Source organism: Accipiter gentilis, chromosome 9 (genome assembly GCF_929443795.1).
Source record: "Accipiter gentilis chromosome 9, bAccGen1.1, whole genome shotgun sequence".
Lineage (NCBI taxonomy): Eukaryota > Metazoa > Chordata > Aves > Accipitriformes > Accipitridae > Astur > Astur gentilis.
Window position 1 is genome coordinate 31,836,746 of NC_064888.1, and position 27,691 is coordinate 31,864,436.

Sequence of the window (27,691 nt, forward strand, 5' to 3'; positions counted from 1 at the left end):
ATCCACGTCTTGAATTTACAGTACATGTGTGCTGAGTAGCTGGTGGACTTTAAAGAAAAAATAAAAAAAAATAAATAAAAAAACCCCCAACGAACTTATTGGCTTCTTCCTCCTTTGGCTCCTTTACCAGAGATAAAGCGGACTGGGATTGTAATGTGCTTTTCTTACAAAAGACTTAGCATTGTGAAAGCTGTTAACATACAAAGAGATTACAAAGAATAAGACCATTTACCTTTGAAAAGGGAACACTTAGAAGGGAAATTTACTGAGGTCTTTAAGTTTCTTTCTTACTACCTTCATCGTGACTGGACTCTAAATTTTATGCTGCCTCATAACAAGAGAGCACATCGCCACTCGAGCATTGGCAGGGAAGTGAAGAGAAATTATATTTCCACAATGCCTGTAGTCAGTGCACACTGCTCAGCAAAAGGAGGTCAGAGTCTTGCAAGCCACAGATGTGCTTACTGGAAAGGGCCAATAATTTAATAGCCTATAATATATATAACTTACATTTTTAACTAGGTATTAATGTTAATATAGCAAGTCATCAAAACTCATGTTTCAGGGCATAACTGATTTCTCTAGCGGGGCAAGAAAGAAAAATTATCCCAAAGGTAGTAGGTTTCTTATTGAGAGTTTAACATTGATAATAGCTGTCATTTATTGGGCACTGCTGGAGGCAGGCTAGGGAAAAAAAGCAGCCACCTCTTGAAGATTCTAGCAAAGAAAACTCATTTTGAGGAAGAACTATGCAAAAACTTCACATTCTTGCCTATTCCATAGTATGGAAGGGTGTTGCTTCCATTTAGGTAGTGCTATCATGGGGTATAGAAGAAAAAAGGCTGTAGTTCTGCCTCCCTCACCTCCCGGTAAACACAGGAACAGAGGAACTGAGAAGTTACAAACAAAATTAGGAAAAAAGGTTGCTTCATATCTTCAGAAAGAAACAACTATTACAAATGAGGTTCATAAAGACTTCATTTTGCTACTGCCTCTAGTGCTTCTCCCATCTACTCGTTCTTGCCAACAATGCCACACCACCCATGGTCATAAAACATCTTCTGTGTCAATTTCCCTTCCTTGAAAAGAGAACTGACTATTTAAAAGGAATGGTTCTGAACCTCATTTCTTACCCTTCTGCAATTAGACTTTGTTTGGGCAAAATCCAAACTAAAGATGTCATAAATTGACCCAAAGATGACAACCCACCCTGCCTGCAAAGATAGCTAGGAGTTTCTCAAGGTCCTGTTAGATATTGGATGAGAATATACCAGAAGTTTGGCTTGGTAAAGCATAGGCCAAATCTCTGTTAGGCTTCAGCCATGGATGGAGACTGTAGGCTTATGTAGCTGCATTTCTGCTCTAACTCTTTCAGGACTGTTTTTTATTAACCAGTTTCAACCAAAACTCTCAGCTCATTTACTGCAGATGGACAGGTAACATAACCCCATTACCCACACATACAATGGTGAAGAAGCTTCCCTAAAGCTGTATGTAAGAAGGCTAGGACTCACAGCTGTGGTTCTCATTCCACAGCTCTAAACAGAAGATATGTTGTCGCCATGGTTTAACCCCAGCCAGCAACTAAGCACCATGCAGCTGCTCTATCACTCCCCCTCCTCAGCTGGACAGGGGAGAGAAACTATAACAGAAGACTTATGGATCAAGATAAGGACAGGGAGAAATCACTCAACCAATTACTGTCACAGGCAAAACAGACTCAACTTGGGGAAAGTTAATTTATTGCCAATCAAACCAGAGTAGGGTAATGAGAAATAAAACCAAATCTTAAAACACCTTTGCCCCCACCCCTCCTTTCTTCCCAGGCACAACTTCACTTCTGAACTCCCTACCTACCCCCCCCAGTGGCACAGGGGGACAGGGAATGGGGGTTGGGGTCAGTTCATCACACATTGTCTCTGCTGCTCCTTCCTCCTCAGGGGGACGACTCCTCATGCTGTTCCCCAGATCCAGCATGGGGTCCCCCCCACTGGAGACAGTTCTCCACAAACTCCAACATGGGTCCTTCCCACGGGCTGCAGTTCTTCACAAACTGCTCCAGCATGGGTCCCTTCCATGGGGTGCAGTCCTTCAGGCACAGACTGCTTCAGCATGGATCCCCTGGGGGGATCACAAGTCCTGCCATCAAACCTGCTCCAGCATGGGCCTCCCACAGGGTCACAGCCTCCTTCAGGCATGCCCCTGCTCCAGCATGGGGTACTCCACAGGCTGCAGGTGGGTATCTGCGCCACCATGGACCTCCATAGCTACATGGGGACAGCCCGCCTCACCACGGTCTTCCCCACAGGCTGCAGGGGAATCTCTGCTCTGGCACCTGGAGCATCTCCTCCCCTCCTTCTTCACTGACCTGGGGGTCTGCAGGGTTGTTTCTTTCACATATTCTCACTCCTCTCTCCAGCTGCAGTTTCTGTGGCCCAGCAACTTTTTCCCCTTCTTAAATACGTTATCCCATAGGCACTACCACTGCCACTGGTGGGCTTGGTCTTGGCCAACAGTAGGTCGGTCTTGGCGCCAACTGGCATTGGCTCCATCAGACATAGGGGAAGCTTCTAGCAGCTTCTCACAGAAGCCACCCCTGTACTGCCCTGCCCCACCCCCCGCTACCAAAGCCGAGCCACACAAACCCAATACAGTTGCTTCCTACAAGCAAGGACAGAAATAGAGGAGACCAAAAAGGTGTGGTTTTCAGCCTCCTAGATTGATCCTTCTGGGCCAAGACAGCCCGAGACAATGTAAACACACCAGAACTATCAGTAAAAACACAGTGATTTGTTGGTAAAGCACAATGGGAGCTTAGACCTGACTAAGGCTTCCTTTTATGCTCCTGCCTTACGGAAAGGTTATTTAGCACACAGTTCTTCTGGTCTCCTGCTTCCCTTTTAGTTTATTTAAAAAAGGGTTTGTATTCAAATGTATAAGGACAATGCTGGCCCGATTTTGATTGCAGTCCCTTTTTCCCCAGAGGTTACAGTGCCCATCAGACTGGCAGCTGAGTGCTGTGCAGATTTTAAAGCCTGCAGCTTAAAAAAAGTCTCTAGGAGACTCAAGACCAGTCACAGCCTTCTGGGGAAGACGGGCAGCTTTTAATCAGTGACAAGGAACCTGCCATCTCCTCAGACTGCTTTTCAGTGTCTATGTCCTTTCCACCCTGCTGTGTTTCTCCTTTATATATGGGAAATACCTGGCTCCAGGTTAACTCTGAGGTGGTGTCTCCTCTCCTGTTCTGCCCTAGGGGAGAGAGCAACTTTGTAGCATTACCACCATGAATGAGCAAAAACCTCCAGTTCTATCAAAAGTAAACAAAATTTGCTTTTGTTCACCAGCAAAACAGAAACTTGGGGTTTTTTCTGTTTTGTTTTTTGTCTTGGGGGGTTTGTGTTTTTTTTAAATTGCTGGACAGTGTAAACATGTAAGCCAACAACCAACATTCAGCTGGTTTGCTGGAAAGCCAGACTCAAGGCTCTGCTTGGCCTCATCAGAGCTGTGATCCAAACCCCAGCCTTCAGTAAGACAAAGCAGCATCTACAGGTCCAGTTCACAGAGGAATCCACTCCATTCTGATTCCCCTTCTATTCCATCCTGATTTGTCTTTCCAGCCAAGATACTTTAAGCAATGAAGAAAAAAGCTCTCAGGAACCAAGTGTGAAGAATCTACGTTTGGGCTTTCCCATCTGTATAACAGTTGGGCCCATTCAACTTTGTCTTCACTATTGTGAAAACCAGGAAGTGGGGCTTTCTCCCACCACAGAAAAGCTGAGACTGTGAGCAGTCACCCGACTCCAGCAGCTCAGGCTTGAAGAAAAACCAGAAGGAAATGAATGCAAATGCATACACAGATATGTATGTAGAGTCTTGAAATAGAGCAGTAAAAACACATTAGTAGAACAAACGACACTTTCTGCATGAATTTTGCCTTGGAAGAAGACAGGACATCTATCTCTCTCTCTCCTTATGAAGTCATTTAATACACAATACATGTGGCATATCTGAATTTCTATTACTTTTCAACTCAGCGTCTCTTATAGATACACTATCTAGATTGCAAGATCACCGAAAAGAGGTTTTACCTTCACACCCAACTACACAGCACACACTGAAATGCATGCTAGGGAAATTCATGCAACTTCCTTACAGAAGAAACTCATTGCAGGGGTAGTGGGAAATAATGAGTGAAACAGAAAAGGAAAGCTTTTTACCTCCCATTGGTAAAGCACTGTATTGGTTTAGAGTGCATTACAACTGATATATTAAGTAGTGGGTGAAGAATGTGTCCTGTCAATTATGAACATCTTGCCAGTGAAATGACTTGGCTCAATAGCAGTGGGAGGCTGCCAGCTAGGATAGAAAAGTTCCTGAATCCCCATATGCCTCCTCCAGGCCTTCATAAGGGGAAGTCAAGCTGCAAACTAATTCCTTGCTCACCAGGGATCAAGTCTCCCTGAAGTTGTTCCTGTCATACAAGCACAAACCTCCTCAGTGCTCAGTACCCATAGGCCCTCAACAGTACATCCTAATGACAAAAGGCAAAATGAACCTTCCTTGCTCTAATTGCTCCAGCTCCCTGCCAAGCACAGTATTCACTAACACTGGACCCTCACCCAGTGGCCCTGGGCCTTCCTAATGAACAGCTCATGCATTGATGTCTACTTTCCCCACCATCACCACTAAGCTTCTGACACAAGAAAGAAAAGCCCACTGCTGCTGAGAACTACATTGTGCTCTGAGACACAGGAGCCGCTAGCAGGATCACACTCAAAAGCTAGCTTTGCTATCACTATTGAAGACACGAGTTGATTAATTGTGGGCTTTATTTCTCCTTTTCTGTTTTGTCTAATTATTATTTGGTAGGTTAGAGAAATCAGGAAAAAAAAGACACTTCCAAGCAAGCCACTATGTTTTGGTGTAAACAGTAGTCAGTTTATGTTGCACAACAAACATACCACTGATACATATTTAAATACGTATTTTTTACAGCACATAGTTTCCAGGTATTTCACTAAGTCCTACAAGAGAAACCTATTGACACACCTGGCTCTTTCTATAGAAACAGTAAACTTTGAATGTTTGCCTGGATTATTCCCAAGGTGCAGATGCAGAAATATTTGGGACCTGGATCTGAAAACCTTAGAGTTCAGATCTCAAGCTAGTATAACTCACTCAGCTGCAGTAGGTTTTTTGTTTGCCCAGTCCCAGCCCCAAATACATTCTTTCTTTTTTGTGATTAGTAAAGGATATATCCCTCTGAAAAAATAAGTACAATTTTACCCAGCTTTGCAAAAGGAAGAGTGACTGCACAGATACAAAAGGGATGGAAAAATCAGAACATGAAGGGTGTTTTGCTTTCTGTTTACAAACTGGTAACTACTGCGTTGTTTGTCCTTCCTCTTACATATCAGCTCCAGTCTAGCTTGTCTGCAGTTCTTACACAGGCACAACAGACAGATGAACCCAGTGGACTGGAACCAGAGATAGTTCTGCTATGTTTTACCAATATCATTTGCACAAACAGGTACAGTCTAGGAAACAGATGTGCAAGTTCATCTTCTAATTTGCAAAACAAGAATGACAAACTGCATTTAAACACTGTATGACTATGAAGTGGCATAACCATTGTGCATCTGTTATTTACAGTATATTGATAATATATGTCAGCATTAATATTAATTATCTTGATTTACATGTTTTTTCAGGCAGAAAATGGACTGGAGTTCTTTTTGATTTACTTGATAACACTCCTACTTTTCATGACTGGCTACAACAGAGAACACATTTTTAATATACTTAATAAATTTGCATTGTCATTAGTGTTGAATATTTTATCCACACAGACCAGGAAAAGAGGAGCACCTCACTAAATCCTCAACCAAATCTGATCCTTCAAAATATCAGGGTATGATATTCTTCAAGCTATGTCAAGGCAGAACTTACTTGAGATTGTTTAATCAAACACACGTTAGGCCACAAAATGCAAGGATTGTACTGACCCTCACTCTTCAGGGAAGGTAAGAATGTTCAGTAAGATTTAAGTTTCCTGCTAAACTAGGATCTATTTAAGCACCTGCTGTAGGTTGTTTCCTAGGTCAGTCTTTTCTGGGGTTTTGGGTGGGGGTTTTTTTTCAGTTTGATTGGTTGGCTGTTTTTCCCCCCCTCTCTCCAGCTTTATTGGAGCTCTTCTTGATAGCAGGCAAAACGTCTCAGGAAACTTTGGCAACCAGCTAGAAGAGTTGACTGTACTAGAAGTTTTTATTACTGTTAGTCACCAAGGTAAAATGAGCACTTATAAAAAATTGATAGCTATAGAAAACTGCTAGGTCCTTAGGGGTCTTGATGGCTGAATAGTGTCCCATCACACAGAAAAAAGACTGCACTCAGCTCCACACTCAGTCAGTGCATAAGATCCATGTTCTAAGCCTGCTTCCCACGCAAGCAGATCTCCCGCTGCGATGACACTGTAAAAAGATACTGCTTCCTACATGACTAGCTGAGTGTGCAAACTCATTCTTCCCTCCCTCTCAGATGCCCTCCAGCATCTACACACAAAACAGCCAGTGGTTCATATGTTTGCAGGAGCAAAAATTAAAGAAATTAAAATAAAAGACACAAGGCAATGTCATTGTTAAGATTTCACTAAATGCCCATGGGAGATAAAGTAGCAGCATTTATCAAGCTCTGATTATTCAGTTAAGAGAAGTGACTTACACTGAGCAACTGAAGCACCATATTTATAGATAAAAGTATTTCAAATAGTCCTTTTCAAGTTCTCCTTTCCCACAAAGCTGCTGGTTAAAATGTGCTTAATGAGACTTTCCTTCCCCTCACTTTGTCAGTTCCTCTCATATGGATTTGCTTCTCCTACCTACTTCAGCTAAAAGACCCTAATCTGCTGTTGCAGAGCGCACTGTGTCACTAAGCCACATGTTATGACCTTATTAATGTGGCTCAGCAGGTAGAAAATAAATGTGAGTTGAGAATAGCCCATCTGCAAAACAGAAGGAACCAGCATAAAATGTGCAGGAGAATGAGGAATACAACAACAGACATATCCTGGAAATTGCCCTCAAAGGAAGTAAGCAAATACTGACAATCTTTCAAGTCTCCTGTTACAAGAACTCTCTAGTCTAGAGAAGAAAATCTCCACAAAGACGTCAACAATACTGAAGATGACATGGATGGCTATAGCTCTGATTTGTAGAGAGGGCATTCTTACATAGCAAGGAGCCAGAAAATTGCATGCAGAAACATAAATATGTGAGGCTTCAAAGCATCTATAGCACTTATAACCACATAGCTGGGGTCAACTCACAGCCAAGACTTTTCAAACAACAGGATTCAAGGGAAAGAAAGATGTCTAACAGATCATCTGGCTAATATTGCAAGGTTTTAGTCAGGTATGACCCTCAGTCTACATCTACCTCTCTCCCTGAGGCTTCTATCCTTAGAGCAGCTGCAAGAGAAAAGAACACATTCCTGTTGTTCCATTGCTCCTTCTCATTATCTAACATACTAATACAAACCCATCTCCAACAATGAGTGTTTTCACAAAACACTCCCATGCATAATGGTGATTATGGGACTACCCAACATATAAACATAACACAATGATACTCAGACCTTAGTACCAAGTACTTTGGTCTACGTTAGCCCAATATCTTGTCTCTTGTCTCCAGCAGTGGTTGAGAGAAGAGGAGGATAAGAACACAGTAAGGACAGTGAGTTCTTTAGTTAATCAAGTTGTCCCATGGAATAAATGAAGGTTATTTCTATACCAAGAGGTGGAGATGCTCTGACTATTCAAATTCTTCTCTGGCTTACATATCCAACTTCCCTTCTTGAAATGACAGAGTTGCAGGATGATGTGCAGTGGTGGTGTTGGAAGGTGGGCATAAGTAAACTGATAAAGGGGTTAAAACACTCTTTGTTTCACAGTTAAACAAAAATGCCATGAAAAAGCTAGAAACAGAGCCTTGGAGTTCTGAGAATTTTTATCTTGATGTGACTTCTGTAATATTTATCACTAGGCAATCTTCAAAATATTGCAGATGCCAGTTAGCTAAATCCATTCTAAGCTCTCTAGGGCCAGAGGCGAAGCAACTATTAATGTTCCTTGCTTTACATATGGGAAGTTAAAGCTACATCTATATGAGGCATAGGTATTTTTCAGAGTCCTTGAGATTCCTTTATGGCATACGCACTAAAGCTTCCTTAGTGCAGAAACCAGGAGCAGTGAAGAACAGGCTGGAAGTGTCAAGCACTCCTGAATTGGGGAGCTCACAGTTCAGGCCCAGTGTTGGAGTGTCAGAATATCATCAATAACTTCCAGAACTAACAGAGCAACAGATCATGATTTAGAACATATATGCTCTCAAACCAAGCAAACTCTACATTTTTGTACTTTCTGGCTGAAAAGCAATGTTTAATTACTGCTATTTTTACAGCAAGTTCCATGAAATTACTCATTCCTGACCAATTACAGAGCTATAAGAAGGCAAAGAGGTGAATGGCAGCACTCATTGCTTGTCAGCCTCTCAAGGCCCTGAGGGAAAGTGTCCTGCCACACACATCTTTCCAGAGCATCATATTTACACAAACAGAAAAAAGATTAGTCCTCCTGCACAGCTGTCTGCAGCTCATGGATACCGTAGTCACTATTCTGACATTTTTATTTATTGGAAACATAAGCTTATCTTACTTCAGTGGTAAAAAACATCTTCTCCTAACTCTCGCAGCTTAATCCTCTTTGTGATCTGAGAGATATCTAGGAGAGGAAGAGAAATAAATCCAATACACTCAGTTAATTGCTCAGTGACAGATAATCTTTTCTCCTCTGTTTTCTTCCTCTTCTATAAAAAGAATATCAAAAAGTAAATAAAAAGCCCTCAACTAAAATGTGGAAAAAGTCTGCTGAGAGGATAACAGCGTAATTAAAGTCAGGCCCAGCCTGATGCAAAATCTCACTTACTGCGTACAGAAGCAGCAGCTCACTTGCCATCCAAAGCTCAGTGAGTACAGAGCCTTAGCACTCTAGAAGATTGTATAGATTCTTCCCATCTCTCTTTTCTTACTGTATTTCATCCCTTCATGTCTGTTGCCAGTGGTCTCTTAATTCATCAGCAGTTTTAGAAGGGCGATCTCCATCCATTAGTGCTGCAGCCAGCTGTAGTTAAACTGGCTGAAAAATTACAAAGAAATGCCATCCTAGCAGGTAGTAGTGTGTTTATAAAGAAGACAGATTCATATCTTGTAGGCGATGGCATAGTTATGTTATAGATGGTTACAGTCCCATCAGTCACAAGACTGCTTAAATCACCCAAGTACACCTTCAAATGACAGATGTGCTTATAACCAGCTATAGCATAAATGACTCGTGTCTGTGACATACTTCTAAACAGCCCCTCATCATTCATCAACCTTTTGAGAATACACTCTGCACAGGAGGAAAGAGTGGTATTTCTTTGTCGTGTATTCAAGACAAAGATTCCCCTTCACTTGCGGGTACCTGCAGAACCACCTTTCTCTTCTATCCTTCAGAAACAGAACTCTTGACATCAGAAATCAAACCTGACATGAGATCATGCTTTCTTCCATTCCCCAACATCAAACCTAGAGGCATGAAATAAAGGCAAGATATGTGTCTCCCCTTTCTCTCAATTCTGTTTTTTTCTATCCTTTTCAAACAAGCAGGAAGATTTAGATTAACATGTCACTTAAGCAGCCAGGAGGAGCAACAGCTAATAAGCTCTCTATCAGGTGCATTAAATAATAAGATATGCCCATCTTGACATTTCTTTCCATCACACTAAGAACAGAGAAGCTGTCCTGGGATCTTCATAGGGATATTTATTAGTGACCTGAAGGAATGCCTGCATGGTGAGCAGGGATCTAACAGCAAAGCCAGACTCAGGACAGAGCATAATGTAACCACCTGGGACTTATGCAAGGCAACAGGATCAAGGAATGACAATGAAGTGCACTGGCAACTTTCAGAGCAGTCATGAGCACTGAAAAGCTGATCAAGAACAATGGAGCACTGCAAAGACAAGTGGGTTGATTTTAGCTATCCTGGTTCTTCTTCAACATCTCCCAGTCCAAAGCATTTGCCCAGAGATTCTGGATAGTTGGCCATGCAACTGTAATCAAGTGCTGACAAGTGACATGTGCCAAGTGAACCTGAAGCTGGTGGGTTCAAAGTAAGACAAGTGGTTCCTCAAATAACCTGTGGAAATTTTGCTCTAAGATGTCACAGGTACTAAAAATTTAACACATTCCAAGAGATATTAAGAAAGTTAGCTCATGGGATATTAATCTCTGATATATACTAAAACCAAAAAAATTATTCAGAACCTGATAGACCTTAAACTGAAGGTTGAGGAAGGACCCTAAACTTCAACCGTAAGAGTGAATGCTAGCAGAATACTGGAAGGAAGTGTCAGATATGATAATCCTGTTTATACATTCTTTCTTCGACTGTTTTTTGGTAATAGGATACTGGGCTAGAGGAAACAATCAGGCTACTACTATGTTGTTAATCACGTTCTGATATTAGGACTGTCAGAAGTCCAGAAAAGTGCACTGCACTCACTAGCTCTAGGACTGCTACACTGCCAAGGCCCTAGCTTCTGGTACATCCTCCAGTGATATCCCCACAATCCTTTCTCCTTTAACCAGGGTAAATTTTATGTCATTGTGGAATGCTCCACAGAAACCATTTCTGAAACAGACAACAGCATAAGGTCATCAGCATGATTTTGTGCCCACATTGATACACCTCAACAGGAAGCATTTTCCACTCTGATGTGGCTGGCCTATCTTCAGTCTTAAACCATTATCTCAACACAATCCTGCATTGCATCACATGAGTAAAGTAGTTCTTCAGCACTGTCAGCAATGGGGAAGGAGTTGTCTCCACATACTGAAATGCCATACCTTCCTCAATAACTGAGGTTAGTAAGAGGAAATAAAAATAACATATTTCATATTTATGGATATTCTTTCTCAAAACCATTGAGAATTTAAACAATCTAGCCCAAACTCCCTTCTGAAAACATTGCCAAAGCCACAGTCCTGAAAGACCCTTTACTACAGGGTGCACACCATAGTAAAGACAAAGCTAGTAGAGACAATAGGATCATTTTTGATCTTAAGCCATAGCAGCAATGCATATGAAATGGACAAATCTGATTATCCCCCCACAGCAGGATGAGAAACCATTTATCCAACCCCACAAAATACTAATACTTTTGAGTGTTCCTGTTCAGAACAAATCCTAGAAGTTTTGTATTTCTTTAGGTTTTCAGGTTTTTTGTCTGAGGGGTTTTTTTGTTTTATTTCCTCAGGCCAGTGGGTAGCTGAGTTAAGAATATACTCCATGTCAAATCCCTCCTCTGTCATTCTCTTAAAACCCTGCTCAGTTCCTTGAACAGAAAGGTTATTTGTTCTACTTCTGACCCAAAATTCTTCCTTGGAAACAAAAAACCTTTCCTAAAGTTTATCAAAACAAGTTCATCCTTACAAGAAGTTTTAGTTTCAAACACTCAAAGTTTTCTTGTATCAAGACAGTAGCCTGTCCACCTCCATCAATAACCTGCATATAAAACCCCTAGATTTCCCACCGAAGTTTCACAGATGGAACCACAAGAAAACCTCCCTTTCATCTGTAACAGATCATGAAAGTACCACTAGAGACACGTGAAGTAAACACCCCTTAGATCCATTTTTCATAGAGATAAAAACAGGCACCATCTGCTCTCACTGAATCCAAATAACAGCCTTAAGAAATAGACCATGGCCCAGCTCTTTCCTTTGGTTCACAGAGTGCATGATGTGCTTTCAAATCATGAAAGTATCAAGGCATTCCCTATAAATCAGTTCAGTAGTCAACATCACACAAGGGGAAATCAATTATAAGGTACTAATACTATCAGTTCTGAATAAACAGGCATTGAATACTTGTTCACAGGTATTCTCCCAGTCTTAGTAGCACTGACTTTTCATAAGGATCATTTGGGCAGCAGACAGCCATTAGATCCTTCATATAAATAAGGACTTAAAGCTGTTGAGTTGCCCTAAAAATAAACCAATTGGTTGATTTGATTCTGAATAAGATGGGAAAGGGGAAATCAAATGATAGCACATCCATGAAGTACATTATCTAGCTGAAATAAGACAATCAGACTTCAGTCTCTTTGTCCTTGAGTATGAAATAAGTGAGAGAGAGAAAGAGAGAGGGGTGGGGGGGCGGAACTACAAACCTTCCAGCACATTTTAAAAAATCCAATTAAATTCAATAAAAGAATTATATCAGGTTCTTCCTATTTAAGTAAGGTGGTAATTATTAACTCAATTTATCTCCATACCTCCAAAGAGAGCTCTCTGTGATGCTTCCCAAGTTGTAGTCATACAGCTTTGTCAGAATTAGAATCACCTGAAGGCAAAAGAAGAAATCACGGTTAGTCTCAAACAATTACAATCTCATAGAACTGAAATGACCCCAGGGAGGGCTTAGGATTCCTTTAATGGGTGCTTAACATAATTGAATGCATTGTTAAAAGCATTTGCCTAAACTGACATGGGAAGTATTTGCAGAGAGGTATGTTGAACCAATCAGACCTTTTCTTGCTCAGCTCCTCTGTGTGATATCACCAACAGGTTCTTCCCTTAACCCCAGGAGGCAGAATGCAGTGGGAAGGAGCTGACATGCTATACAATGTTTCAGGAAACAAGATGAGATCTGCTGTATACAGTAGAAACAGTGATTACTTTCTGCTCTGTTTCACCAGCACTGAAACTGCTGATCTTTTTCACAGCTGTGGTACACAGATAACCCACTGGCCTGTCTCCAGTCAAACTCTTTTTGGTTGTAGAGGATGATATAACACAAGCAAATGACCACCAGTTTTGGCCTGGGAGACTCAGGCTAGACATCAGAAAAAAAAAATCTCCATGAGGAAAAGGGTTCAACACTGGGACAGGCTACCCAGAACCTCTGGAAAGCCTCCATCCTTGGAGGTTTTAAAGACCTGGCTAGACAAAGTCATGGCTGACCTGATCTATAGCTGGTGATAACCCTGCTTTGAGTAAGAGGTTGAACTATAGACCTCCAAATGTCTCTAACAACCAACATTTCTATGACTTCAGTGAAAAGTTTTAGATTTAGCCAGAATGGAAGTGTTTCCAGATTTAGGAGTTTTATTAGCTTTTTTGATAAACAGCTTTTCACTCCTGCCAAAACAGACACTTCTAGAATAAAATTATCTTAGCGGGGGGAGGAAAGCAATTTTAGCAAAAAGAATTTCCAGCAAAACATTTCAGCCTGCTCTTTTGTTAATGTCTTAAAATAATTTCTAACTTTCAAGATGATAGGCTCCTTGAACAAGACTGACATTTGGGACATAAACTACCAGACCATTACTATTACTACTAATTTATTCTGCATTTCACCGTGCCAGGTCACTGTATATCTTATCCTCCTCTCTATCCCATTAAAACCACAGTAAATTAAAGAGGCACAACACTTCTTATCTGACAAAAACACTGATCTATATACCTCTTACTATTTTCAGCCTGGGTTCCTATGAAATGAGGCTCACAGATACACATTCCCCTGCTCCCTTGATAACATCACCAATTCAACCCATTTGGCAGAGAAGCAAAGGACTAGAGGGAATTCAGTCCCTGTAAGCCCTATGCAAGCTGGCAGGAATAGCCACAAGGCTGCTTGCGCCAGGGGAGAGGAACAAACCTCACCACCACCATTTCCAAAGCCAAAAGCCATCCTACCTCTTACACACCAATGGCACTGAACCAGCCACACCAGGAACTACCTTGTTCCAATATGGTCAGCATGCAAGACAGCAAAAAAAGCATGGCTATGTAGGAGCTGAGGGCATAAGCGAGCACGTAGTTACTACAATAGAGAAAGGTATAGGGGACAGAGCACACACATCTGACAGACATCTGTTTCTACAGCACAACTCTGTTAAATCCCTCACAGCACAGAGAGAGGCTGCCCAAAGCATTCTCTAGCTGCACAAACACAAGTGATGCGCAGCTGGTGGGGGAGACAGAAGAGGCACCTGAAAAAATGGTGGTTTACCAGGGCTGACCATCACTAAACATCCTGCAGAAGAAAAGCAGGCTCCCTTACTATCTGCTCCCATTTTAATCTCCCACCTCCCACTATGCCCACTTACTGCCTTATGTCCAAAATGAGAGCCTCATCCTGCTGTCCATAAATAAGTGGCTGCAAACTCAAGCTATTAAAATGCAAACTCCATCAGGCAGAAGACAAGGTGGGGGGAGACACCCCGACTTTCTATCTCAGCAACACCGCACAGACAACTCCACAGAGAAAACAAAGACCACGGAAGAGCGTCCCCAGCGAGGTGCCCAATGCCCAGGGCTGCCCCCAGCCCGCCCCGCTCGCGGGTGTGGGACAGGACCTGGCTGCCAGGCCCTGCCCTGCCGCCCCGCGGGGGAGCCGTCACCGTGGGGCTGTTTCAGGGGGACATGACACTCGGAGGGTTGTGGTCATGGTGAATTGGTCCCCAGCTCCCACAGGGTGGGTGTTGCTGGGGGACGTGGTGGGGTCTGGGGTTGGTGCTCAGGGCACCTGGAGGGGCCTGGGGGTGGCTTGCTGCTGCGGGGCTGTGGGACAGGGCTGGTGGGGGAAAACGTGAGGGAGCCACTGAGGAAATCAGGATCCGGGGACAGACCGGGGTGTCATACAGGAGTTTGGGGCCAGGCCAGGCCCAGTGCGCCCCTCGCCCTGAGGCGCACGCGGGGCCTGGTCATGGCAGCACAAAGGGCAGGGGCCTGCCCCAAGGCTGCCCTCAGCACTCAGCAAGCCACCCCCAGGTGCCCTGAGCACCAACCCCAGACCCCACCACGTCCCCCAGCAACACCCACCCTGTGGCAGCTGGGGACCAATTCACCATGACCACAACCCTCCGAGTGTCATGTCCCCCTGAAACAGCCCCACAGTGACTCCTTCCTTATCCCAGGGCCCAGAGGACAACACACATCCCCGGAATGATGGGGGACGTTCACACAACCGCCGTGACCCCTCCTCTCTGCTCCCCATGGCCCCCTGACCCCTCTGCTCCCCAACACACGCAACCCCACTGCTGTCCGGGAGGTGCTTCCCTCTAGCCTGGAGGGTCCCTCTTTGAAGAGGCGGCCAACATGAGAAGCGCCAGCCGCCTGCCAAGGCATCAGATGGTGGAGCTGCAGCAGGCACATATGCTTCGCAAAGGCTTGTGCCAATTAGGGCTTTGTAAGTGCTAAACTTCAATCTCCACCCTCCCAGGAATGCTTATCAGTGACAGCAGAGCAGCTGTCTGCTCCAGATACAGAACCATGTCACTGCCATCCCTCACAGCACCCTCTGAACGGGCCTATAAATCCCCTACTTGACAAATAAATAAAAATTAAGGGGGGAGAAAGGAAGAGGAAGGGGTGTGCGCATAAAGCCTTTCTGAATAACAACTCTCCCAATGTAAGGTAGCGGTGAACTCCATGAGGTTCAGCGCCAGCCTGCATGGAGACCTGCTTAGAGACCTTCATTACAGCGTGGGAGTTGCACGCACCCTCAGCTTCAAGCCTCCCTTGGATGTGCAAAGCAGCTGGACAGTTGCTTGTATCTTTTTCCAAGCCTTGTTGTCTTCGCTTGGTCCTGTCCTCCTCTGCTTGCCAGAGGAGCCAGAGATGTAAATGACTAATGAATATTTCCCCTAATGAATATTTTGACATCTGGTAGTTTTAGAAGCAGACCTGAAGATAGCAGGCATAGAAACTGGGAAGAGTAAATAGGAAAAACAGTGAGGTTTTCCCCCAATTCTTTGCCACTAGATGATGTAATCTTGGGGAAGATCGTACAAGAATCAAGAAACACTTTCCCCATCTGTAAAACCCAAGAATTAGAATCAGGCTAATTTTGTGGAATACTAAGATTAGCAGTGTCTAATTACTGGTGCTAAACAGACAGAGAATTATTTTTCACAAGTTCCTCAGATTTTAATTTTTTTTTTTCCCAGCTGAGGAAAAAAAAATCACAAATCTCAAAGTTCCCATGAAGGAAAACTCCACTGAGAATTTTAACCTACTCACCTGAGAACAAAAAATTGTAACTGACATCCCAAACTAATATGCACTTACAAAAAATTAAAAGTGCCAACACGAGAAACCAAAATATTTCACTTCCAGAGAGCTGAAATGTCTCTCTTGTTCTTTCCTCTTCCCCCAGAAATTTCAGTAAAGCCCACGCAATCTCACTTAGACTGCTGTAGTTCTCCTGGAATTGATGGGGGTGGGGGGAGGGGGCAAGGCAGGGGGGACCCAGCTGCATTCCATCATACTTCTTTTTGATATAGCTCTAGCAGTCCTTCTGCAGAGGCATCCTTGCACCCGTCCAAATATGCATGTTAGTTGCAGACTAGCTACATCTAGATCCCTAAATAATATTGCTTCATGCTGGAATTTAGGATAGCATTTAACATTTCCAAGCTAATATTTTGTATTTGACACCATGCTGCAGCATACATAGGCACTAGTTTGTTGGGTAATAGCTTAGATATCTCCACTTGGTGTAGATATTGTATTTCCAAAACACATAAGGGCTTTCCTATAGGAAGTTTTCTCATTTTTGTGGACCTGTATCAGCCCCTGAATATCTTTAAGCCTATCCTTAGTTTCCACAATCTCCTTGTGCCATTTACTGTGGTTCAAATACTAGCAACAGAACTGCTCAAACATATGTGTGCAAAACAAACAAGTCATTGGGCAGAAAATTAGTTATTTCTGCCCTAGAGTTCAGTATTCTCTTTTCCCCTTAGTAACAATATTTGAATAACCTATGCAAGGCCATGATTTTAGTTATATTTACTTTTTCAGAAAACATATTTCTCCTTTGCTGTTCTCATTTCTTTGTTATTTAGCCTGCAAAGGTTAGTTCATGTTTAAGATTGTTTCTTTTTTTTTTTTTTTTTCCTCTGTGGCTGTCACTATGTAGTACTGAGGAACCTAATGAACAGAGACATGCATATTATGTTCTTCTAAATGTCAGAATAGGGGCTGTGAAGAAGCACGGTAATGAAATGAAAAATATTGTCTCGCTTTTTTTGATTTCTTCTTTTGTTTTTGTTTTCTGGGACTGTGTGTTTTTCTCCCTTTACCACTTACCAATCAATGCAAGCTAACAAGAGCAAGAAAAAAAGAACAAGAAAACTAGAGATACATTGAAAAGGAGCTGAAAATCCAGTCTTATGCCGGCTCTCCTGTGAATACAGATAACCCTTCCTATTACATAGAAATGCAAGGCTTCAGAAAGTCTGTTCTTCATTAGGATCAGCAGCTGAAGTGGGCTATTCTGCCATAGCAGGTAGGGAAGAGGAGAGACAAAACTTCATCACTTCTTCATTGATAGCTCAGAGCAAAAGGTATTTGATCCTGGGTTTACCACACCCCCAGTGAGTACACTAACCATGAGGTATAGCACTAAAAATTATTTTTGAGTTACTTATACAAAGTGGAAAAGCCCCAGCAGGCAAGAAATGGACAAAAGGCCTGGTGGGTTACCACACTCACCTAAGAAAAGACAGACTGACAGAAGAGCTACTTAAATGTTTCGCCCATCTCCCAAAGGAAACCAGTTCCCAGTGGCTCTTCTAGGAAGGACAGGATATTCGTGTCTTGGACATCATTATGGTTTTCTTCAAACCAAAAGAGCATTTTCAGGGTAAACACACTTTGTTAGTCACTCCTGACCTGTGATTGCTTTTTAAGACTTGGGATGCGAAGGCCCATCTCTAGGTTTCAAAATGGAAATCAGTGGCTGGACAGAAGATACTGCTCTGTGAATTTGCCAATGTAGGCCTTAGAAGGCTCTTTGCTATCTTGGGAAAAATTCTAGGACAAGCACGGCTAAATTTTTGCCAGACCTACCTTGGCTCGTATTCAACTGGTCTATGCTGTCTCACCGCACCCTTCTTTGCAATTCTGACCCAAGTTTAGTACTGGCTTAAATCTTTGTCTTGACCTTGTTTTCAACTGCTCTACAAATGCATCTATCCAGCAAGGCTCCCAACAGGGTATCGGCCAAAGTTCGTCCTTTACTGCAGCACTAGTTCCAAATTTAATGCAAGGATTACTTTTAACCTGACTTTTCTCCCCAGCAAAAAATATTTAGTCTCATCAAAGAGTGCTGAACCAGCTGGCCAGGAAGACAGCAAACAGAAGTCTGCACACTGCTGCTGATCAGGTTCGTAACACATTGGGAAGGAAGCGACAGGTTACACTCTGTGGCTGTGTAACTCATCTGCTGCTAATGATGTGTCTAGAAAGCAAGCAAGCCCACACTGAGCTACACAGAAACCAGTACCTAAGCCAGCTAATAGCACACTAGGTCAGGGATCTGTAACACTCCACACTACTCACTGACAATTGCAAATTTACTCCTGGGAACACTACGTGAGCACTGTGTTAAAACATGTCCACACTTATTCAAGCTCGGCTAAACAAGGACATGGACTGGAACAATGGTGTTCAAGGTTTGATCACCATTATTAAAAGACCTGCTACACAGTGTGGTCTGTGATAATACAACTCAATCTCATTTACACCAACAGCACTCTCATTTTGGATACATTTTTATCAGCTGTATTCTCACCACCACCCCTAGGTCCTCTCTGCAAATGCTTTCCACTTTACACAGCACAACAGGGTACTAAATTCAAACAACTTTTATAGCTCCACAGTGATAGACATTTCTCAAACAGAAACACAATCAAATTTTTAAAGGTGTTTACTATAACTTCTTGGGCTTTGATTTTTACAGCATTACCTCTAGACTGACCTAAAACTGTGCCAGAAAGATTGGCCTTACAGCATTCAAGTGCTGATTTCAAAATCGCAACAGACCTTTGCTTATGAAGACAGAAACCACACCTCTGCTTTAATGTTTTCAGACTTCCATGCTTTGTATGTATGCTTGCATCTGTGTCAGTCAAGAAGAGTGCAGCTGTCCTGGGATAAGCCACAGTACTAAAAAAACATTTAGTCAATAGCCCACTTTCCTGACTTGCACACCATCAGCTCTCAGTATTACTTGTGTACAGACTGCTCCTTATTTAACTTTTTGTTGAAATCATTTGAAAAAGTGATGCAAGTGGTATATTTGATAAAATATTTCTAATGCCTGACTGCAAACCACTTACAGCAGCTTTCTGAATCAGTTTGAGAATCAGTTTCTTCTGTAGACTGTTAGTGCAGTCATCAGACATCTTTGTGACCACTGAAGTCCCAGAAAAAAAAAGGAAGGTTCCCCCCCCGCAACTCAATGAAATCCTTCAGGATGCTATTCTGTCCCAACTTCTTGTCCAGCACCACAGATTTTTCTGTCTCAAGCCACAAGGAGCATATTAATACCTATCATGGGATAACTGAGATGGGTCTTCATGAACTCCAACGTTAGTCCTGTATTAGAACTAATAACCTGACAGAAAACTTCTAGTTTCAGTCACCTACCAGCTACACATTCTACACTACAACCTGATCTTCAGGATGTGCCACAATTTGAGAAAAGAGCAGTCTCAACAGTCTTCCCTCTCCTGTGGTGCTCTCCACCCCTGCAAGGAACATGGGGACACTTCCAGAGCTTCTGAGACTCAAAATACAGCATGTGCCATTTGGTTGCTCTATTGTTGTGAGCTGAAAGAGCTTCTGAGACTCAAAATACAGCATGTGCCATTTGGTCGCTCTATTGTTGTGAGCTGAAAATGTTTAGGTATAGGGATTGTCTCACAGAACACAAGCAGTCTCCAATGTAACTATTTTGTTAATAAGCTATTGTAATACATATAGCTATGTAAAAAATGTTAATGGTGTAACTACCCTTTACAAGACTCTCCTGATGAAACAGCCACACTGCCTTTTAATTGGGAAGAGAGAAACAAATATCCAGCCACAATCAAGACAGTTTAATGAATCCCTTATTAAACTCTAGAGATCCTGTCCATCGCCTACTTAGCAGGAACATAAGTCAATAACAAAGCAGCGCTAAATTAAGTTTTCACAAGCCTGTTGGTCTGCTATAATTGAGCAGGAAGCTAAAGGACTTGAAGCTTCCTTATGCATCATTTGTTAATAAACCATGTTTCTCAGGCTAGACTGCAGTGTTTGAGAGTATGCACCATTCAATCAAAGACTGGAAATAACTGGGCAACACCTATCTGTTCCTTTCTTCACCTCTACTTTCCCAATACAGCACAGAACTTTAGAACTGGGAAAAAAGGGGGAACACAACCAGAACAGAGGAATATTCTCAATGAGCTGTTTAGTGAGGCACGTATGTGAGGAAATGTTTTCAAATAAATCCACAAATAAGTCTGAATAATTCATGACTGAGAATTTTACAGGCTGTTCATTAATAAAAAAAAGACAAAATCAAGAGAACTCATTATTTGGGGAAAATTACTTGTACAAATCTTGTTCTTCGTATGATTATTATTTAGCAATTTTATACCAGTCAGCAAGTATCAGGGTCTCTAACAACTATGCGAGTACCAAGAACTATGGAGACATGAAGATTTTGTAATTTGCTTTCCACCTGGACTGCAGATCAACAGGCTTCCTTATATAAACACATCAGTAGGCAAAGGAAGAAAGGAAAAGTGTGATGATAGAGAAGGACAGCCGCATGGTTACACAGCTAGACTACAAAGTCCCCATTTCACCACAGTCTTTGTTATGATGAATCCATAAAGGAAAAATCCCTTCATTTTTCTGCATCCTTCAATGGAGAGAAAAAAAGGTCTGATATTGCCCACTATCCCACCTGTGACAGGAGACAACAGCAGAAGTTTAGAGAGAAAGCATTAAAAATTGTATGTGTAGAAGGTGATTCTTCCCCTGACTTTCAACAATCAGCAGATTACACTCTTCCTAATTAAAAAACTATTGCAACTATCGTGCCTAATAATAAAAGGTTCAGAGAAAGCAAGCATGATCTAAGATGTGGAATGGCCTTTTTAGTGAGAAATTACTCCAACTCTCAATCCAAGAAAGAGACCACAAAAGGAGATATGAAAGACATCTGTGAAGTCGTAAGTGTCCTGAATTGTTTATTCACTGTTTTTCAGTACATGATACCTAGGACAGCAAGTGAAACTGGGAGGTTCAAAATACTACATATACATGAGCTGGGAAATTCCTTCCCACAGTATTTTGTGGCTACTGAAAACTTAACATCGGTTCAAGGGGAGTCAGCAGAAGTTCAGGGAAGAGATGTGCACTGAGGTCAAATAAATAAAAATATATCTAGCACAATACGCGTGCAAGTTTTCCCAGGCATGCAATTTTAGCCACTGTTGGAGAGGGAATATAGCCAAGTATGACAATTCTTTTGTTCTTATAGCTACCATAGGTAGCTCTATCCCTCATAAATTTGTTTAAATCTGTTTATAGTTATTCATATTTTTGGCATCTATAAAAACCACCTGTAGGCAAGCAAGTCAATGTTTGCCAAACATGGATACTAGTATTTCCTTTCTTAGTCTTGTATAATTCAATCAGTAGAGCAAGATGTATGGCAGTTTCTATTATACTCAGCTTACAGGGGTCCGTGGCATGGTGACAACTTTTAGAGGAGACAGCAATACAAATTATGATAAAGAGAGGCAAAATGAGGCATCTCTCTCCCTCAAATCTTTTAAAGATAGCCCCAGTCTTCATGCTTGTCATCAGCATGGAACAGAAATTTGTTACAGTCTAAAAAGAATTTAAAATATTACCACCACCAAAGCAGAGAGAAGGAAATTCTGTTTCTGCAACAGATAAAGCCCAAAGGTCAAGACACTGAATTACTGCTGCTCCTGGCTCCGAAAGGGACCCAAATCTGAGCCTACCACATTCCAGAAAAAAACACCTTAGCCACTGACATGGTGAATAACTTAAAGGGGAATTAATTCCCTGCTTTGAACCCTTTTTCCAACACTGAAATCCATTTTCACAAATTCCCCTTTCATTCAGTGAGAATCTGTTTCATGGATATATTTCTGAGCAGCTCATGTGCTTAATGAATTAAAAAAAAAGCCAAACCCGATAAATTACAAGGAGTAAAAGGAAATTCCAGGGAGTAAATTACTGTAGGAAAAAAGAAGAGATATTCAGGTTCTGAAGTAAATGTAATAGATTTTCTTCCAGCAGCAGAAGTAGGCAGGAAAGAAAGGAAGGTGGACAAAAACAAGTGGAAAAAACTGCCTGTCATCTTGAAATGTTTTAACACAAAGGCAAATAGTTAAGAAAGAGACAAGGTTTCATTTCAGAAGACGGAAGTTGTTATAGAGAAAATCAATTACACGCTATAATTGCATTGATGCTTAAAAGCCATTAGCATGAGAGCTCTGTGCATATTTCAAGAGGGAAATGCAGTATTCTGTTTATTCATTTCACTGAATACCCATATAGGCCTTTGGGGGATTATTTTACAATTAAGACCAGAGGAGGGTGAAGCCCCAAACTACTTAGAAGGAAATTTCTTCTCTTACTCCCTATTATATTCGCTGTCAATCAGCAGCTCTTGCTTAAACATGAGTTACTGCCAGTGATTTAGAGTGGACACCCAGAAAGGGTGAAAGGGTCAACTGGAGAAAAGCACTAAGTTGTTCTGTGCCTGGCCTGCTCTTGGGCTTGCTATTGAATCACTCGGAGACATTCCGGAGGCTCTAGACTTTGCCAAGGGACAAAGATTTTAAGTGCTGACAAGCCATTTCTGAAGCAAATTTGGAAAGCCTGCATATCTACAAGTAAAAACTTGCTTCTGAGGAGTTTCTCAGACACCTGATCTTATGTGCAAATTAGTGCTCCAGCATAGCCACTGGCAGCTAAAAAGAGCAGAATACAACACTCAGAAAAAGAGGGAGAATGCAAGAAGAGACTTTGTGAAAACATGCCACTCAGCCATTAGGCTCCTATGGTCATGCCTTTCTGGTTAAGATCCAGAAGTTTCTGAAGGATTTAGAAATACCCATAAACTCCAAACACACAATATTTCCCAAACCAGTAATCTAAACCTCCACTTGAATGTAATTCACCCAACTCTGAAGAAGGAAATGAAGAGGAAAAGCATCACAAAAGACAACAAAGTTGAAAAAAATCTGAAAGTAGAGGTCTTTCCTTGGGACAGGAACCATGTCCTGGGGGAAGACTGGCAGGGGGGTGAGGGGGCAGGGGCAGGCAAATACACACAACCAAAAGAAAAGTGGGATTAATGTGGTATATACAATACCCAGATTGCTTATTCTGGAGCTCACTACAGAATATAAAAGTGAAAAATTAGCATGCAATGAATAATTTATTTAGCACTTTACTGTTGTTTAAACAAATCACTTTCATGAAAGCAATGTGTATTCAAGCAATAAATCACTGTTTAGCACTCTGTCACAAGCAAAAGATACTACTTGACAGAATTATTGAGTGATGTTGCATGGCCACAAGGCAACTACAACAGAGATAAGGATGATGTCCTTGAATAATAGACTGCCTCCCTCTCACCCCAGAGAAGAAATTGAATCTTTAAAGTAAAACTTTCATCCTGGGGCAGCAGGGGTAGTGAAAATTATGACCATAAGTGCCTTTCATCTTTAGGTCCCAAAAGTGCCCTGAAAACAGTAATTGATCACTCCTAACAACAGCTCTGTGATGTAGGTTGGGTTTATTACACACATCAAGCATGCAGAGTTTAAGAGAGTTTGTTACAGAAGGCAGGGAGGGAATACTTACTCTGATGAACTCCTGGGTCTTTGCTCTTGAAATCATTCTTCCCTGTCTTCTAATGCATGGAGAGATGGACTTCATAAGGTCCTGACCTGCTTTAACTTTAAATCACAGCTTCCACCCTGTCTAGCTCTAACAGGGCATGAGTCAAATTCAAGCTTTCTACTCCTCTTCCTGTAATCCTACTACTGTCTTTTTGCATCAACACAGATGGGAACATACACTTTTTTGACTGATCTTCAGTCAATGATGAACACCACTATGCTAACAGACACAAAGGATGTTTCCCAGAAACTGAGAAAACAAACAAGATTGGTGCAAAGAAGATTTTTATTCAGCACAGTCTTTTGTTACACTGTGTTGGGGATATCTATTCTTCCAAATATGAGTTCCCCCAAAAACACTCTTCTAGCACTCCCTACACATCTTACACTAACAAATGACAATAAAAGGCATCACTCCGCAGACAAATGTGGTAGGTCTCATCTTACAGCAACCCTTTGTTAACGGAGTTAAACTAGAAATTAATTTGGCTCAGGCCTAAGATTCAGAAAGTGCCTTATGAGCTCTCTGGCTGCCAATGCTAATTTCGTCACTTGTTACTCATCAATAGTGCTAAAAAGAAAGGATGCAAAATCAAGTCCTTGTGTTCTCAGCTTCTCCCAAATCAGCAGAAATCTCAGGGCCAAATCTGCACAACACTTTAGTTTGTGTGTTAAACACATGAACAACAAAACAAAGCCATAATTTAGTGCCAAAGCCATAATTTAGTGCACTTGGTTTGCCATGAACAAATGAGACAAACCATCCATTCAGCTTGCACTCACTGGTCACCACAGTCAAGGCAATGGGAGGAATTAAGAGTAACACAGGACCTTCTAGCATCTATGAACAGAATCATCACTTGCTCTAGGAAAGAGACAGGGCTGAATGTAAGGAGAACTAAACTTAACTAATTGGATGTCTTTACTACTGAAAATTAGATGCCCCAAATCTCCAAAGGAGTGAGCCCAGTCTCAAAAAGAGACATTTCAGCCATCACCCAGTACATTTTGTCATCCAAGATCTGATAATACAAGAAAAGTTCTTCAGTTCCTTGCAGTCTTTCACCCACTCCAGCTGCAACAAAATATGCCAGCAGCAGCTGTTTGTAATAAGCTGGAAGGCATCTTGAGACCAATTGTAATGCAAAGGTCATATTTTTGGAGCTGTTTATAGGCAGTAATTTGTAAGGTTGTAATGTCACATGTTGTCAATAATTCAAGGTAGGAAATTGAAACAGTTAATAGGTCATCAATTCTTCACTTTCCCACCTTATCTCCTTCTCCCCAAAGAGCTGTTAAACCACATTTTATCTGAACATATTCCTTGAACCTCGGACTCAAAGGTTTCATTTGTTTATGGAAAGAAACTTAGGATGGTAAGATGTAAGTAATCCCTTAACAGGCACCCAGGGATCATAACAGATATAAAGTGCACATTTCAGACTTGGGATATAAATTCCTGTTAAAGGTCTATTCTCACTGGGGCTCTATATTCTGTAGAACAGGTTGATGCTGTCAGAATGAAAACTGTTGTATTTTAGCACAGAGAGGAGGACTTCGTGAAAAACAACTTGTTAAAGGAAGCAAGATATATTCAAAAGTAAGAACCTTCCCCCAGTTCTTTCAGGGGAAAAAAAAAAAAAAAAACAAACGACAAACAAAAAACAACCTGTCATTAAAACATGAATTACAGGTTGTTTCTTTTTCTGTTCTCCCCTGCCCCCCAACCAATTTACAGCCACCAGCTAAAGATGAACCAGCTCCCACTGGTGTCATCAACTCCCACAGCCAGCCAGGGCAACCCTGGTAACAAGCACAAGCACTGACATAACAAAAACGTATAAAGTTTGCACCCTGGAAAGCTGCACCCACTGAGTGGGACCTCTTGCTGCATTCCCACCTAGGATCCCCATGAAACTAGTGTTGGCAAAACAATGCTTTGGGAAACTGACAACATCTGCTGACCTGCAGCACTGATGCAAACTTCCTCAAGCAGAAGATCACATAAACCTTAAAATGGAGCTGCATGGTCATATCCCCATAGAAAGACTAAAATTGCATCTTTTATGTCAAAATAATGCAAGTGTCCCGGGTCACAAGATAAGATTCATAGTCCATCATCTGAGAAGCCTGCAATTAGTATTGTGATGGGGAGACATATCTACCTGATTAGGAAAACTTCCTCCAGACAAAAGTTAGACTATTCTCATTCTCCTGATCTTGTTTAGAGCACACACGCAGAAAAAGCTGAAAAGAGTAACAGGACTGGAGGAAAGTAGAACCGTGCAGGACAGAAAACCTGCTAGTGAGCCTCCAGTCGAAAGATCAAGTCATCTGCACATGAGCTAGCTCATGAGATACCTGCACCAGCTGCAGACTCACCACTGACTGAAGGGCAGAGACAGCTGTCTGTATTAAACTACACCCTCCATATATGAAGAGTGTATCTGATATTTAACTCCAGAGGGTTCAAAGCACATTCAGCTCACATTCCCATGCCTTCGGGAAGGAGTCCGACAAAAACAAACGGTTCTGTCTTTTAATGGGCCATACTATTTATAAACACTGTATCAGTCAGGACATACTAACACTAAATATCTTTAGGGAAGGTATTAGGCCTAAGATACTTTCAGCAGCACTGTGGCCAAAATGACAGTCCCCTCAAGTTTAAAAAAAAAAAAGCCCCAAGGTTTTTACCCTTTAGAAAGGGCCTCATTGCCCTCTATGCTTTTCCCTCCCCTGCAAACTCCAGTCTCATACTTCTCTTGCTATATTTTTTTTAACCATGCTGGAGAGGAAAAGGGGGAGAGATTACATCTGGTGGTACAGGTGGAGGTTTTCCACCAAGCAATGAGGGATAAGAACAGCACCCCTTCAGGACTCTGAGCAAGACAAGGAAGGATGAGGGGGGATAAAAGGAGGATAAAACAATCAAGACTTTGTAATTACAAGACATTCTGACCTAGGATCCTTCCTATCTGTCAGGAAGAGAATTTGCTAGATTTTAGCTGCTCCTAGTTATAAAATAAAGGCACATGCCTATCTCCTGCAGAGGGTTCATCTCTTAAAGTTAAGGGGCAGGACTGTAACTTGCACCTCGCATCTGTCTTTGCTGGCACACATTTTATCAGGAAGCTAACTCACAACAAGGGGGAAATCAAAGCATATTAGAAACCAACGCACAAAAATCGTATTAACCCACTAAGATGTGTGACTAAGATCCTATTATCTGAAGGATAACAAACCTAAGCTGCCTTCTGCCTATACCCTGAAGGCTTTGGCAGAAAGTGTAGGAGAGGCACAGTAGTCCCAAGTGACTGGTGACCTTCATTTCTCTTCCTCATTCACTGTCAAGTGAGATGTAGGGTGAGATAGTCTCATTTTACTATACATAAACTATTTAAGTTTGGGGGTTTCATGCAGTCTTTTTGGAGTGAAAAAAGCCAAGTCAGTTCCTGACTTCCTCTCTCAGCAGAGGGCAAAACCAAGAACAAAAGGCCACTGGGTGGAAGCCCATTACCCAGACTGCAGCACCCAAATCACTGACCATTTTTTATGACAACTGACCAGTGCTTTCTTCCAGGTGGAACAATGATAATTATAATAATCCTGTGGAAGCAGATGACCTCTTGGACAGACATGATGATAATAAACAACACTGGTTTGGTCATTCCCACTAGTGAGAGTATCTTTGGTCTCTAAAAAAGCATAAGCTCCTTTGTCTGTCCCTCCATCACTTCCTTCAACTCCTTTAGCTATGCTTTGGGCCAAACCCCCAGCTCTTATGTTAAACAAAAGCAGACCAACACACAGATGCAAAGAGGATTTCCTTACGAGGTATCATCTTGATCCTGGAACTA

At 41.9% G+C, this 27,691-nt stretch overlaps 1 protein-coding gene across 1 annotated transcript in view; it reads right to left on the minus strand.

The window, feature by feature from the left end:
- SORCS1 (sortilin related VPS10 domain containing receptor 1) overlaps positions 1–27,691 on the minus strand; it is a 310,095-nt gene that overhangs the window by 203,406 nt on the left and 78,998 nt on the right. Inside the window, exon 2 of the mRNA XM_049810783.1 lies at positions 12,375–12,442. Within this exon, the coding sequence (XP_049666740.1) occupies positions 12,375–12,442 (68 nt within the window). The remainder of the gene's footprint in view (positions 1–12,374; positions 12,443–27,691) is intronic.